Source organism: Xenopus laevis, chromosome 9_10L, assembly GCF_017654675.1.
Source record: "Xenopus laevis strain J_2021 chromosome 9_10L, Xenopus_laevis_v10.1, whole genome shotgun sequence".
Lineage (NCBI taxonomy): Eukaryota > Metazoa > Chordata > Amphibia > Anura > Pipidae > Xenopus > Xenopus laevis.
The window spans coordinates 76178977-76196131 of NC_054387.1; the positions used below are offsets into that span (position 1 = coordinate 76178977).

A 17155-nucleotide genomic window follows, 5' to 3' on the forward strand; every position below is an offset into this window, starting at 1 on the left:
GACAGGAATGGTTAAGGGCAGCCAACAGTATATGAACAGTAAATCAAACCAAAATTATTTGAATTTTGTGCCAAGTGAGATGACACAAAGAGCGCCGATAATAAAAAGAATAAAACCCAGAAGAATGGAGCAGGAGCAAGCATGCCACTTCAAGGAAGATGCGGGCATCCTCGCTGCTCCACTAGACCACCAGGTATCCTTACAGGGCCATTTGGTGGAAGACTTTTTTTTTTTTTTATTACTTTTTACTTTTAGGGATTCCCAATTGTGTCTATAATTCTATTGTCCTAGCCCCTTGCAATCTACCAATTTTGTTCATTTGTATGCAACACAATTCACCATATATATGGTTTTACTGCATATTTTACATTCCTAAGCAACTCACCACTATCCTCTGCTAATATGCAAATCTGTTTTTGGTGTACTTGATGGAAACATATACATTTTTGGATTCATAAACAAATACATACCTCATGCACACAAGAGTAGACCCCTTTTAACAGACCAACCACCCTTATTTTTAAAAAATTAATTGACCATAGGCACATCGTCTATATTGTGACTTACTGTACATCAGCAAAGCAAGGGACTGTGATACTTTTCTTTCCGCTAATTATAATATGAGGCAAAAAAGGCTCAGCTGAAATAACCCAAATACAGGAAATCCCCAAGGGGGTGTTTTTTTTCTTTTATCTTAACTTAAAAGAAAACACGGCTGTATTGCTATATGGCCACATTGTAGTGTCCTTTGATAATTTACCTTAAAACTGCATAGCAAGAAACTGATTGTTTTAAAGTCTTATTTCCCTTGTAAAATACAATGAATTATTCATCAGAGGTACTCCGCTTCCTCCTCTGTATATTGCTGGATGCTGCCTTCTCAGATTTGAAATATGGATCTGCGAGTCACATATAATTGCTTGTTTAGTTATTTATTTTCCGGGTAATTCATTGTTTAGCTTAAGGCCTGCACACTTCACACTCCTTAGTTTGGTTCATGTAGATCCCTCTGTGCATGATTGGCAGTGATTGAGAATTTCATATTGAGTGCTTGTTTCTATTTGTCATGAGTGATGTATGTTTCTAGTGTTGGCTATGTAAACAAGATTTTCCTTTATCACTATGTGATACCCATGCCTGGCAAACTGAGTTGGTCTGTTTTATTTAAGCTAAATACACTGGTTTTTTTTATATCTCTTTCTTTCAAATTATCTAAGAAGTAGGTGTTTTGCCTTCTTATTGGAACCTTTAGACCTGTCAACACAAGTTTCCCCATTTAGCCCAAACTTCTACAACTAAATTAAACCCTCATATCTCTTTTCATATGCAACTGAATTAACATTCAATTGCATCATCATTGGGGACATGTCCAGTCCTATAGTGGTTTGTTACTCAGGAGTGAAAATTCACAAATTAAAGTCATCAACCAAGGGTTGCTCTCCACCATGTGTGTTCCAGTAACTTTGGTTTCTCATTTCATGATTCCATTTATTTCTAAAAAAAACATTTTCTCTAAAATAACCATAATATTATTTACTTTTGGGTATGCTGCACAAAAGTATGTGAAACTAATATATTTGCTAATTTAACTGTTAAGAACTTTTACACACTACAACATTATAACTGAGCTTGATAGAGCCTGGGCTGTCTTATTAGATCTCAGTCACACGTATTAGGAAATCTTTGAGGGGGTAATTTTCATCATTTGGCTGGGGTAGATCCAGTTGTGTCAAAGGAGTTCTGTATTTGAAGTGTGACCTTAGCAATTAGAGCAATAGTTGTCTAGTAGTTTTATATTTGGTTGCTTGTCTGTTCTTACACAACATATAATGCTAAGCATTACACAAGTCTTAGTGCTTATCTGTGCAATGTTATTATCTATGTTTGTATGGTGAAAACAACCCCATGTACCAAAAGGGAACAATTGTAGGGAAATAATGAGTCTTGACTGGGGAAAATTACCTCTTAAGAAAAAAACACATAAAATGCGTGCAACTTGAGCTTATTTAAAAAAAAAACTTGAACAGTATAGTTGTCGAGTTTTTCACAGAAGAAAAGTTGCACACAATAGGAAATTACATTGTTCAATTCATATTCAATGAGGCTGAACATCTTGAACATTTTAATAAAATGGGAAGAAAAATGTATTTGAGACAATTACCATTGACTTCTGTAGAAACTTTGCAACTTTTACTTTCCAAGTTTTTTCTTGTGCATTCTTATTTGCAATCTGCCCCAATGCATTCATTGGTCACACAAGACATTATGCAATGAACTCATGAAAATTGACGAATTATACTCTTATCCCTCACTAATAACAGATCTGACCTATGGTAAGAATGGTTTTCCAGTTGCTACTCTGTAATCAGCGAAAGTACTGGATAGACCTGTGTGGGTTTAATTTAGCATTGATGAGCAGAAGGTGGTAAAAAGGGGCTTATCCAGTTTGCACCAAATTTCCTGTTATAAAATGTAATTTGTTGTTCTGGCAAAGTAGAAGGGGATTTGAATAGCCCAGACTCCTCTTTGCTTTATCTTTAGAATAAGAGTTGTATTTACCATTTCAGTATTGGCTGCTACCTGCCTAAAATCTCTTATTTTTAGATCTACCATGGATAATGTGGCACTGCATTTCTGCTGGGGTGAGAGAAATTACTTTTGACTTGTCTATTAAAAAGATCAGAGAGTTTCCAGCACCAGTTTCAGATTAAATCAGACAAATTGTGCAGCAGGAAAACCATCTTTATGTCTTGTATTTAAAAAAATGTTGCTAAAAGGGTTTTGTTATAGTTGACACTAGCTTCTGGATTTGATTTAGATGGTTTGTTATTTATACATTTTCCTGATAGTGTAGTAAGAGAATAGGAATGTTTCATTTGCCAGGGGCTGATATTTTCCAGACATGGTATGCAAGCAAGAGATTTATTCCCTTGGTGCTAGCTGTGTGAGAAACAGCGGTGACCAAGCCCAGAGTTAGAACTTTCTCTGTGCCACTGTGCTTAAGTATTTAACATGATGGTTTCATGCTCTTGAGGTCCTTGGCTGCATATTATATTGTGACAGAAAGAATAAGATTGTGATCCAACACTGTTTTTTTGTAGGTCTTGGCTCCACTGCTTTCAATCATTCTAAATATATACACTATACGCTTTGCATAGAAGTCTTGAGAATCACTGTCTTGTTTTTTTATTTTTCAGATATCCGATTGCTAACTGTATAGGGTGGACAACAAATCATTTGCATAGTGAATAACATGATGTTATTCAATACACATGTATGGTATTTTATCCTTCCAAACAACCCCTCTTTTATTGTTGGAATACTTTAGGATTTATTATTCAGACTCTGTGAAACTTTGCACTAGCCAACTTACCCTAGATCTCTTTATAGTCACAGAAATAAAATAACTTATATGTGTTTACCCTAAATCTCACCCTTATTGACCATTTAAGATTGTCTTTGAAGAGTAAAAAAAAAAAGAGAAAATAAGTCTCATATATATAATTCTAACTAACGTACCGTCTGTCCTCAGTTTTTTCTCTCCCCCCCCCCAAAAAGTTTAGGAATCAAAGTCCTAGCTACTACTATATTATACAGGCATGGGAACCATAATCTGGAAACCCATTATCGAGAAAGTTCCGAACTATTTGGATAAAATAAACTTTTATAAATGATTTCCTTTTTCTCTGTAATAATAAAACAGTACCTTGTACTTAATCCAAACTAGATATAAAATAATCCTTATTGGAAGAAAAACCAGCCTATTGGGCTAATTTAATGTTCAAATGATTTTCTAGTAGACTTAAGGTATGAAGATCCAAATTACAGAAGGATCCGTTATCCGGAAAACCCCGGCTCCCGAGCATTCTGAATAACAGGTCCCATACCTGTACTATGTTTTATATTTACAACATACAATGTTGATGTTTTTTTTTATTTCAGTAGACATAGGTCACCAAGATGCTGGCCCCTTCAAAGGAACAGTAACATCAAAAAATTAAAGTGTTATAAAGTAATAAAAATATAAAGCAGTATTGCCCTGCACTGGTAAAACTGCTTTGTTTACTTTAGAAACACTTCTATAGTTTATATAAATAAGCTGCTGTGTAGTAATGGGGGCAGCCATTCAAAGGAGAAAAGTCTCCGGTTACTCAGCAGATAGCAGATAAGCTCTGTATAACATAATGGTGTTATCTGTTATCTTTTTCAATTTCCACCATTTCTACACAGCAGCTTGTTTATATGAACTATAGTAGTGTTTCTGAAGCAAACGCACTTCAGTTTTACTAGTGCAGGGCAACAGTACATGATATTTTCATTACTTTAAAACTTTCATTTTTTGGTGTTACTCTTCCTTCATAAAAGTGTTTTCTAGTATTTGGTCTCAGAGTGTTTTCGCAGTGAAAAGCCACAGAATTAAAAGTGCTAGGAACTGTCTGAGAAAAGTGCATTGGCAATTTACTTAGTCATGACAAACTGAAGCATATTTCCATATTTTGTGACCAAAACATATAGATAATACTTTTTAACATATATAGTTCTAATTAATCTAGCTACTTTGACAGCATGTAATCATACACACTAAAATGAATCAGAGTGGCATAGTACAACAGAGAAAGACATTATTTTTCAGTGACTAATTCTACTTATCATTCTGGAAAAATGTTGCCCTAAATTGGTGCACCGTAACATCTGCTTCAGTCTTACATTTCCATTTTAAGTATTGCTGTGTTCTGTATGTAAATATATTTGCTGATTCTGCTAAAGAACTATAGCTTATTTGACTTACTCTTGAGATAAGTATTTTAGCAGGGTTATTTGTTTTTTTATTATCAGATGCCTGTGTTAGCTTGGAATCTATTATCTTTATTTGCCACCTTACTTTAGCCAAATGAAGGGAGGAAGGATTTTTCCTCAGAGCTGGCCCCATAACAAGTTTTATCTGTCTGAAGATCAAGAATGGGTACATGCAACTGTTGATGCCTTCATAATTTATTTATTTTATTATTTGTACAGAAAGAAAATGGGTAATAGACAATTTTTATTATGCTTTACTTATTACTTCATGATAAAAGGGGAAAACCCATATGTTTATTCAACCCTTAATACTCTACTTATAATATATGGTAGTAATTATTTTTGTACTATTGACTCAAACCTCAAAGCAGTAGACATTTTCCTGACAATATCTTCCATCATAAGTCCCATGGAATGAATTGGTTTGGCATTTAATTTTTAAGCTTTTTAATGTTGGAGAGGGAGCCAAAAGCCATTCACTGCGAAGTAAAGCAAGTGTAAAGGCCCGTTGCACTCTAATAACAGTTGGAGAGCTACTGTGTAAGCAACACTAATATATTTTTACTGTCAGTATTGAACAACTTCTTACAACTTTACTTATGTTGCTGATTGGTTGCTATAGCCTATGGTTAAAGCTTCTATTGTTTGTCTATAACACTGCAAAAGAATGAAAACAAAGTTCTGTTTGCTTTAACAGTAAAGAAACAACACATTTGTGTAAATATGAATTCCCAAACTCAGTTTGCTAACAGAGCCCCTAGTTGCTTTTCAAGGAAAAAGAAAGAAAAAAGTAAAATAAAACAACTCCTATCATGTTAGAAATAACTAAAGGCAGTGTGACCTTTTTGGTAATAAAGTTTTGAATTCAGACTGATATGTTGGACTGAGGTAAACTGCACTTCAGTCAATCCCATTCTCTCACTTGTAACAATGTGATTTTTTGGGGGGGGGATAGACTATTGTACATCTGTCAAAGAGTATAACTGATGAGGTCAAGTAGCCCTTACATTTATTTCACAGAAGTTTTTGACTTTGTAAGTTTTGACGACCAGTCAAAATGAATACCTTGGCCCAAGTTACTTGCAAGGTCCCTTAAAGGATATTGTAAGAGTTTTTAAGAGCTCAAGAACATCCTCTTAGACTGAAAAACAAATGGCACAAATGTAATTAAAGGAAACAGAATGTTGAAATCTTTCCTTAACCTGGTTATAGAAAGGCAAGAAGATAAGTGAAAAATCAATAAAAAAAAAGTATACTAGTATTTGGTGTAAGGAAGGGTAGACAATTATTTTGATAGGTGTGTGCAAGAGCATGTACTGTTGTTTGAGCCAAGGAAATACATTTAACTATAAAAGCAGAAGAATTAATTTCATTTAAGTTGGTTGTCTTTCACAGGATAGACTGTGGTTCAGTTCCAGTTGGATTGATCTTTAAAAATTATGGTAGTACTATTCAAAGCTACTATTCATTTGATATCAGGTGCAGAATATGACACATGGAGATACTATAAACATACACCTAGTCAAAGAGAATAAAAAGAGTAAGGCTGGCAACTAGGTATCTTAGAGCTGCTCAACCATTTTGTGGGTACAAGAGTCCTCTGGTAGAGAAGAGCTAAACCTACAGTATAATAGCTCTGAAGACCATCATCTTTAGGAAGTCTTGTCCTCCTACTGGGATTGCCATCTGAAATACATATGTTGTTTATGTGCAATCAATTATACACTTAGAGCAGTGTTGTCCAACTTCTGCGGTACCAAGGGACGGAATTTTTGTGGCCTACATGAGGGAGGGCCAATAATGGATGCCAGTGTTGACCACTCCCTGTTTTTAAACCACACCCACTTTAAACCACACCCATTTTACCACAAGACCAAGTCCACATTAATGGTGGTAGCACACCAAAAACCAAATGGTTGGTGCTTACTGCAGGGATATCACTTATCAGTCATATATGAAAAAGTGAAGTCATATTAAGACAAATCATTAAATCCATATAACTCCTCCTCCCCTTTGGATAACACAGCACCTCCCCCCAGTACATGAGTAAACACCTTAGGGACCCCTAACTAATTTTCAAATGCTAACAGACCCCCAGAACAAATTCCAGGCTTATGTTCCACAGGCAGAGCAGGGCACACACAGGCAAAGTATGGAACACAGGGAGCATAGGGCAGGCAGAGCATGGCACACACAGAGAGCATAGGGCAGGCAGAGTATGGCACAAATGGGGAGTGTAGGGCAGGCAGAGTATGGCACACACAGGGAGCGTAGGGAAGGCAGAGTATGGCACACACAGGGAGCATAGGAAAGGCAGAACAGAGCAGGAGACAGGGAAACCTATCAGGACCACTCTAAGATGTGTGACATACAGTGACACAGTGCTGGTGCCCCTTCAGCAGTTTGTATGAGTGTGAACAGGTGAATCCATTTTCTTTTTCTTTAAAAGGTTTTTATTTTGCATTTTAAACATGTATTAACAAAATAGGCATTTCAAGGTTTCACATATTTGTTCTCGCAGGACCGCCGCATATCAACACAAAAGTAGCATGGTTATATTCAAGCAAAACAGAGGTACACGTTAAAATGAGGTGGTTTAAACATATCTTCCTCAGGTAGTCACGCAGGACTATATCATTACAACAGTAATGGTAAAATGTAGGGGAATCTGTAAGCACTCACTAGGGTATTCCAGCTAGTTTAGATTTATTCTATTATAGGATTTTCTTCAGGGCAGGCCTCCAGCCATGGTTCCCAGATCTTTTCAAACGTTTGGGTACAGTGTCTTGCTAGGTATGTTAGTTTTATCAGCTGGAGACTGCTATTTACCAGCTTTGTCCCCTGTTTTAAAGTGAAATGTTGAGGACTCATCCATTTAATGGCTATCTCTTTCTTTGCATAAAAGAGGAGAGTTCGTAGCAGGTATCTGGTTTTGATTAGGGGTGCTAAGTCGTCCACCAATCCTAGCAGACATACCTCAGGAGTTAATGCAGCGGGGAGGAGGGTTTCATTGTTCAAGTAGGCTACCACTTTGGCCCAAAATCTGTGTATGACGGGATAAGACCATAACAAGTGAAAGAAATCGGCATCTAGGTGATGACATTTGGGACATTTACCATGTGGACCCCTGCCCATAACTTTGAGTCTGAGTGGGGTAATATATGTGCAGTGGATAATCCAGGAATTGCACCATCTTGTCCTTTGTAGAAATTAGGAAATTATATAGACCCCCTGTTGCATCCTTCCATGTGTCATCATCAAGGGTGGGGATAATCTTAGTCCATTTAATGTTGGCCTTCAGAAATGGGTTTCCAAGGGAGGATATTAGAACCTTGTATAGATACAACAGAGAAAATACTTCAGCATCTTTTGACTGTTGAATAATTCTGGAAGTTGTAGTTCAGCGACATCTAGACAGCCACAAGTTGTAGTCATCAATGGGTTAAAAACTCAAGTCTCTGTAACCCAGCCCACCTTTGATATACACTATTGTTTCTTGCTTTTGCATTTTATTGGCAATGCATAAATCATACTTACAAGCTAATATTTAAATTACTGCAATTGCTACTGTTGTAATTATTTGTTTATAACAGTCATTAGCTTTTATTACATTTTCTTTTATAATTGAGCTCTGCGCAGAGTGTTGCACAAGAAGAACACACCAGCTGTTTTACACAAATGTGTGTAATTTCTCCATGTGTTGCTGTATTAGACACCCGGAAATGCAGTGCTGAGAAGCCGAGCTTAAATGATGAGAGAGTGGCAATTTATTTTTTCCCCTATGGCTTTTCACATGTTAAGACATAATCATCCGTTATTGATACAGAGTGGCAGCGAGCCAGCATCCTGAGAGAGCAAGAGGTGACAAATAAGGTGATGGAGGTCAACTCTTGTCAAGACCTGGACACCATGCATTTAATGTTGTTATTGGTCCAGGATGCATTTATCTATTAATATCCATTCAGGAAGTCTTAAAGGGGAGGGTGGTTGGGGTGTAGCTAGTATGCCAAATCTATTTTTATATATGGTATTTTTTTAATGGGAAATATTGGTTTTTTAAATGTTTCTTCCACAACCTTTTAAGAGTAATTAAAGCCTCCCTTATAAAAGGTAAAGGAAATCCTTTTTCAAAACTGGAATTATTTAATTCAAATAGAGTCTATGGGACTCTTAATTCAGAGCTTTCTTGCATATCCGGTTACTGGATAGTTGATCCCTACTTTTTCAAACCTACAGTAGCCTGCTCTGTATTTTCCCTTTGTTTCTTTCTCCATATTTATGAAATCTTGCACAAAGCAGTGCCTTTTTTGGATGCAGCCCCCTCCACCAGTGCAGCACCTACTGTGTGTATGTATCTGTAAAGTGATGCGAGTTTATATTTCTGGACAACTGCAAGTGACAATTTATGCAATGTTTTGATTCTTCACAAGCCTAAATATGCAAATTGCGCTGAATTTTTTTGTGAAAGAGTTGGTATTTGGCCCAAGTCAAATTTGAAACACAACCTTGAACTAATTATAAATCTGCTTCTTCTCTGAACACCCACAGTGGCCCATCATATTTCTTGCTTTATATCCTCTGCTCTGTGTGTCTGGTTTACTCTATAACTATAAAACAAAGATGCCATTTTCTATCTTCTAACCATAAAGTTAATGCCTGGGTCCATTAATTGAAGCATCTGTGTTTATGAATCTAAGCAAATTTCTCTCCGTTTAGTAACACCACTGGTCTTTTTGTGTCTGCAACCTCGTTGTGACCATGAAATAAGAAATAAAACAAGTATATATGATATAATTATTTTCCTTTGTATTCCTTCTGTTATGATATATACACTGCTCTTCAATTTTTGGAGAAAGAGATTATGTGAACCTTCATCTAGTGTGGGGTTGTTGCTTGCTGAGAATGAGCAGACTCAATCAAACCACATTGAGGGCTTATGTAAGATGCTTGAACAAAGTTCTGAATATTAACTTTATATCTGGTCAATAATCTTGGGCTTTGGGGAATTTGGAAAGGACCAAGCATTCTCACTTTGTTACTTCAGCTAAGTACTATTTTTATCATTGCAGTTTAAGCAATTATGTTTTTTCATTTAATCCCTTAATACGGTTCTTTATCATTTTCTCCCTTCACTATTTGTTTGTTAAACCAAAATCTTATGCTACTTTGTATGCCACGAACAACACCGACATTGAACAGCCCACCAAACTGCTTTATTTTTTTTATTATAGTAATAATAAGGTCAAGTGGAAAGGTTTAGGTGGACCTGTGCAGATGCTCTCCTGGTGGTCCTGTCAGTAACAGCCTTTCCTTAAATAGCCTGCATGCATTTTTACAATGTGCAGATCTTGTTTAGAACAGTTTCTCCCAGTTCTCTCCACTGGGAGCTAGACACCTAGGCTATATAGTTATAGAGTATAATCTATACATCCCACTTAAAATTATAAGACAAAGTTCTTGTACAATGAAGTGGTTGTATCTCTAAGAAATATTATTATGCAACTACCTGGTTGTGCCTATTTGATATGGACATCTAAACTAAGATTAATAGTCTGTAATTGCACCAAGCAAGAGCATTGCCTAGGAGACTTTCTATTAATACAGAAGATCTTCAAACTGATTCTTACATTATATGGCTCAGTATGAATTCAAGGTGTGGGTTTGGCAGGAATATTGTCAAATTGCTTAGAGATTGTCTCCAAGTCTGGTTGTGAATATCCATTTGTAGTGGACCTGACTACACTAGCTATGAGGCCCATCCAATAGATTTAGCTGGCTTATAAGAGAAGCTAGCATTATCTCTCATGTATTGCCCCCTTAGACCAGTGGTTATAGACTGTGAAGCTGACCCCTGTAGGGCTGGAAGGGTCTTGCCTGAAGGTTGGTTAGGGACATATTTGGACAGAATAGTTATTTACTGTCCCAGGTGGAAGCCCATCTTGGTGGCCAATAAGAGCAACACTCATTTGATCTTCTAGATATTCTTAGTACTATGAACGAATAGTTGATTCAACAGTGGTTTCATGTGTTTGCAATCTTGTTGTTATCCAACAACCACTGTCCAGGACCAAGGGCTGTGGCACACTGAAATCCTCTACTGAATAACAGCAATGATCATCAACAACTGATGATTAATGCAAATCATAGAATCTGGCACTGATCTGTTGCAGATTTACCTCCCTGCATAACAGGTAGGAGATGGCAGTTAAAGTGACAAAGTAATCGAATCAATATTTTACATGCAAAAAATGTATGTCATGAAATAGCAGGCCTCAGCTGGAAAAAAAAACTAGTAGTTAGTAGTAGGATTACATAAAAAAGATAAACAGGAGAGACTTTCAAGATGTCAAAATAGCTAATACTCCAAAAGTCTGTGCTGATGCCATGCATATGTTGATATTGCTTGCTTATTCAGCTACTCTTACCAAGTCAGCTGCTATTTCGCGTTTAATTGAGTCCAAAATAACAACTACCCCCATCAATATTTGGTGAGAACTTTGATGAATATCACATTAATCAGGCCAGCTGGAGGACCATATGGGACAAGATCTTCACTGGCTTGTGTGTGTTGTCTACTCTCAACAATTTTGCATGAACCAGCAATATCATATTACAGCGATTGAATCATCCTAAATTGGCCTTCCACCTCACTGGACAAATCTAGAAATGATCTGCAACCTTGCCATACTAGTGTATGGCAACCAATAGTTACTTGCCCAAAGCTATAGGGAGCTGGAGCAGGTGTTGTCTCTGGCTAGCAAACTTAGAGTTCACAGAGTATGGAATGGAATCATATTGCTGTTGTGCCCCCACTACAACAATTAACTACAGTTGCAAAATTGAGATTAGATAGATGTAAATATTCAAGTTTTGAATAATCTGAAATACCCATTAGGTGTGCCCCGTTCTTGGGGCCCTTAGGCAGGTGCTGGCTCTGTCTGCTTAGTATCCAATTGATTAGTGAAGAGCTGGTGTAACCTTTGGTACATTCCTGATTGTGTCCTTGTATGTATGCAAATTGTTGTTCTCTGCCAAAACAGAAAGGAAAACATTTATGAATTGCATTTTTTCTACCTTAGCCATTGATGAAAGCAAGAAATTTTAGTATGGCCTTCCAGTGTTTGCCAAATTATACGCTGCTCTTTGTATTGTATTTGGCTGTTTGAGCAATTAACCCCTGGCTGTACTGCTGGGTGATGGCACTGGAGTACAACCTTTCCAATATGAATGGGCTGTTGTTCTCTCTTGAGCTGATAATTTTGCTGCTCGTGACACTATCCTTTCAATGATCTTTAAAAGCTCTAGCATGTTAGATGATGATTACAATTGCTTAAAGACATAGACTATCCTAAACAAGCAGATGAAACAGGTATACAGATGCAGCCACTTTGGTTTGTCTGTTTGACACAGAATAACTAAACACAGATATCCCATTTATCTCATTTAACACAGAAAACTGAGTCACAACATCCCATCTAATTAAAGCATTCACCATTGTTCACAATGGTGCTTTGGTATGCTAATGGAAAGGTTAAATGCATTAAATGAGTTAAGATGACTTTAGATAACGCAGTTTCTTCAATTAACCATGAGTCATGACGCATTTATCTCACAAATCCAAGTGGCTTCATCTGTAGGTCACCTACAAACATTTCTTTGATGTAATCAGTGTCTTTCAATAGAATAAACTGGCTTTTGTTTGCCTTTGAAGCACACTTTGTGCTTGCCGTACATTTATTGCCTGCTTTTGGCCTGAGCCATCTCAGAAAATTATTTTCCTTTATCATTTTAAAGGTGTAGTGTACCTTATAATTACATTTTAGTACAGTATAGACAGAATTTAAAGACAATTTGTAATTGGCCTTCATTTTTTATTTTTCATAAACACTAGTATAAATTCCATCAAGCTAGATATTCTTGCCATTTTTAATATTTTTCCTATATTTTTTAAATTTCCCTCTGTTTGTCCTTCCTCCACCTCCATATCCTTTCAGCGCCTGCACACTTCCTTTTGTGTGCCTGACCCTGTGCTCTAAAACATTGGATACTATTAAATTGAGACCATTCTTCTTAATGAAGGATGAGTTCAAGCGACAGTGACATCCCATTCCATGCATCTGCTCATGTGGGTGTTTCCTATTTATCCTTTTGACCAAAAAATAAATAATCTCATTATAGCGACGTTAAAATGATCTTATCTAAAAATGGGAATATTTGAAGAGCTGTGCTAAAGAAAAGCTTCAAAGTAATATGGTTTGGACAGAGCTTGGATGAAGGGCTTTCAGAAAGTAATGACACACACATATACATCAAGTACATTATATTGACAGTACAAATGCCAGACATGAAAACCACTCTTGTTGTGTGTATGATGTCACAGAAACTTCTCGGTAGAAGAATAGACTTATTCATGATCGTTTCACGTTGCAATTTCCATGTCTAAACTTTTTACAAAACTACCAGTATTCTGTAGTGTGCCACAACAGGAATGCATTTAAATACACTCAATTTTCTTCAATACTAGAATCACTGTAAATGTGAGAGCTTGAGGAAAAACAGGCAAAAGCTCAAAAGATCTTGTAGGGAGCATATGAAATATGTCATGTTTACAGTTAAATTGATGGTTGGGTCGTTATGACCTAAGGGATTAATGTTGTTTAGATCCATAGCATAATTAAATATGCTCATAGAATCAGAATATTAAAATATATATGAAAATATATTGGTCGTTGACTCCCATATATCAAAGTTTCAAGCCACCATTTGTCAAGCAAGTTGTCAAGCAAACCTCAGGTGTTATAATTGCTCCAAAATTTCTGTCTGCAAATGTGAAGATTATTTTATTTTGTTTTACACTAAGTCAAATACCAAAGATTTAATTAATATAAATATTACACCAGAACTTTTACAGAGATTGTTCATATTTCACATTGATTCTGTCTCCATGGTACCAAAATCCATTTTACGTTCATGCTAGTGTCAGTTTCATCAGCAGCCAGTTATCTGGCTTTTTTTGAGGTGTTGGACATACCAGAAAATCTACACACTTCATAAGTAGAGTGCCCAGTTTAGGAAACAGCTCAGCTTGACAGGCAAATAAGATACCACTGAGCCACCATACTGCACAGGTTAATATATTGAAATCATTGGATTGTTGATGTATTGTCCCACATGTCATCTGAACATGAGTTTGTGAATGTGTTAGCTTTTTTGTTAGCACTGAAGTGAGTGGTTTTGTGTTACCCAATTCTTTTTGTAGTATGGGGCTTTCCGTTCATAGTCATATTTTATGACTAGATTTAATGTTCATTTTGATTCTGAACCTTGCTTGTGCTGTACTAGGAACTATATACAATAAAGAGTACATGGTATATGAAAGTGAACATTACCTTTAAGATGTGTTTAAAGGATTTTGTTAAAGTATTTTTTTTTAACAGTGAAGTTATGGGATTCTTTCCATGAAGTGGTTGTACTGGCAGATACATTAGATAGTTTCAAGAAAGGGCTGGGTGCCTTTTTAGAAACTGAACAGGGTAACAGAGAAGTGCCTGTGAAGCTGCAGCTGAAAATTTGCCTGAATACTGCTTTGGTGTAGTAAATTTGTGCATAAAACACATAACGCATAATATATGAAACATATATGTCCATTCAATGCAGTGGACTTTGCCAAGTCCTTTTATTCAATTGTAATTTAACACTTTCCCTGTTATCTGCTTGACACTCCCATCCCATTCACTAAGTTATGTAAAAAACAAATTTTTCCATTCTTATGCAATTTCTCAGGGTAGGAAATCAAAAATGCACCAACTAACAACATTTTTTATACAATGGCTCTGAATACTTTGTAACTCTTTAGTTGCTTGTTGCAGTAATGTGCTGTTGAGTACTTCAAAAGCATTGTAATCTTTAAATATCCTCATGTTTCTTTGTTTTTTTTTTAATAGAAAATGTTATGCACACCCATGCATTGTGTGGGGATTTCAAGAATGAACATGTATGCACTAGGGTGATTTTGTTTGATTGGTCCCCTTAAATCCATTTGCTCAGGTAGAAAAAGAAATGAACAGCGAGGCGTTCTTTGCTCCATGAAAAGTGAAATGCGTGAGCACATATTATACTAAAAGATTTTTCAAGAACTCTTCACTCTTATGAAAAGATTACCATTATGCTGGCAAGCAATGTTTATCTCCATGACTTTTTTTGTAGACTTAAGCACAGGAAGCTTTATCAGGGGCCACTGAATGAGTTCATACGAGCGCATCTAAAGCCCCTTTGGAAGAACAAAATCATATAACGCGATCTTGTCAGGATTCCGATATTTATTTCTTAAACGCTGATTATTATTTCTTGCTATACCTGCGTACAGCAGCAGGTCATTTCTGTGAATAGTACATATGAATAGTGTCTCTAATTCTGTGTCTTCTCAAAGTCTGTTACTTAGAGTTTGTGAAGAGAGGTGCTTAAAACACAGCAAGATTGGAATATTCAGGTCAATGAGGCATACCATGTTATCAGTCCATTAAGGAGAAATGATCTACCGTTGCACTATATGAACCATTTAAGAATATACAATGTGTAATACAACCATCTCACTGCCTTTGATTCATAGCATAACAATTAATCTGTATAAAGACCGCCGTATGGGTTGACCGTGCAAAGTATCAACCGATCAAACCCAAACCTTAATGTATGGATATTGTATGAGGCCAAACTGTACCTTAATGTATAGATACTGTGTGAGAGGCCAAGCCTAGTTTGGCCATCTTTCCCCCCCCCCCCCACTTTTTTGGGCTGACAATTTCGTGCCCAGTTATTGAACAAACTAATATCAATAGTCCATGGATACTGGTTGATACTGGTTGTTGTCCCACCAAACACCTACTGAAAGTCACACAATTTTATTGGAACCATATGCCAACTGTCACTAGATCTTTCTTAGTCCATAGTGCTCTGAACAAAATAAATGTTCAGAAAGGCACACAACTCAGCGTTCCCCTTGCATTGAAAGTCCTGTTAATGAATAATAACTGCTTTAAACCGTTGATGACTTGAAGATGTCTGAGAAATGAGAGGATACATTAACTAATATTTTTCTTTTCATGTTTCCCCTTACAGGTTCTGTGACTGGCTGTCAAAGAGTTTTCCCTTTAGCAGTCAATCATATCTACTTACACAGGCAGTTAAACATTCAACAAAGAAGATATTTCTTTTTCCGGAAACAAAGAAGTGCTGCTTATGATATAGTTTGGCCAGGTACAGTTTCCCCGGCTCACCCAGTTCCTGAGGTACTGTAGTTTCTGTTATCTGATTCTTTTCCCAGTCAATAAAAAGGTTGACTGCACTGCTGATCAAGTATATTCATCTACTGACAGCCAGGAGCTAAACTCCTGGTGTTGTTACCTGGTCTGGGATTTAAATCCTTAACGACAGGCTTGCATGTTCCCAGCATCCAGGCACACAATGTCATGAAAAATAGGTAATCAGTGTATAGGTGAGCAAAGCTGCCTGTTATATGGTTACAGGCAATCTAGCTAATAATGAATGCTCAGGGGGAGGGCATCCGCTTCAGAGACGCTGCCGTGAAATCACAGTGTTCTGTAATGTTGCTAAATTATAAGAGTAAATAATTCTTTTTTTCACATTTTGTTTTTTTTCTATGTTTTCTATCCACCTTGTTCTTTTACTATTAGACTTACTGTTGTGAATCTGATGTGGTTTCCATTAAAGGAAACTACAAAGTACTGTAATAAATTTTTATTATTGCTAATACCATCTTCCAGAGCCGAAAAAGCAGCCAGCTCAAAATAATACATCGTTATGCACACTGCAGGTTGCAGGAGCTGTGCGTAAGAGGCACAACAGTAAGAGCAAAATTAGTTTGGAAAAGTTGCATTCTGTTTCTAGAAGTTAGAACTTCTTTAGATGTGTTGGAAGTGGAGAAAAGGCCAGTTTACATGTATCTTATGTAGCTTCACACTCCTTGTTTGCTAGTCTGGTGTCTGTTGCACCACAGAGGCATTCATAACAGCCCAGAGTCTCAAATAGCTCCAGGGAAAGGCACCGAGATAATACCATGGTAAATAATTGGTGTAAACCAGTGTACAACTGCTTTGTGTTTTTGTAATAAATCATTGGCCCCTTGGCAGGCTAAAATCCGTTTCAGCATCAGGCACCTCACTGGGTGACTTTTATATCAAGGTACAGTACTCCAACCTAGTCATATCTTTTCCCCATTGATTTAGATTTACTTGATTGTGTCTGATTTTAAAACAATGATACTGTATATAGAGTGTTATGCCTGCAGTTCAAAAGACTAGGGGTGCAGCAGGGTAGCGGATCCTCTGCCTTCAGAGAATGT

At 36.7% G+C, this 17155-nt stretch overlaps 1 protein-coding gene across 4 annotated transcripts in view; it reads left to right on the forward strand.

Moving 5' to 3' along the window:
* Nucleotides 1-17155, forward strand: part of metap1d.L (methionyl aminopeptidase type 1D (mitochondrial) L homeolog) — a 97801-nt gene that overhangs the window by 24162 nt on the left and 56484 nt on the right. For 3 of the 4 annotated variants that reach the window (XM_018235902.2, XM_018235904.2, XM_018235903.2), the window contains exon 2: nucleotides 15913-16082. In XM_018235902.2, the coding sequence (XP_018091391.1) occupies nucleotides 15913-16082 (170 nt within the window). Of the gene's footprint in view, nucleotides 1-15912; nucleotides 16083-17155 lie in introns of those variants that run through there. The other variant, XM_018235905.2, reaches the window with a different exon arrangement.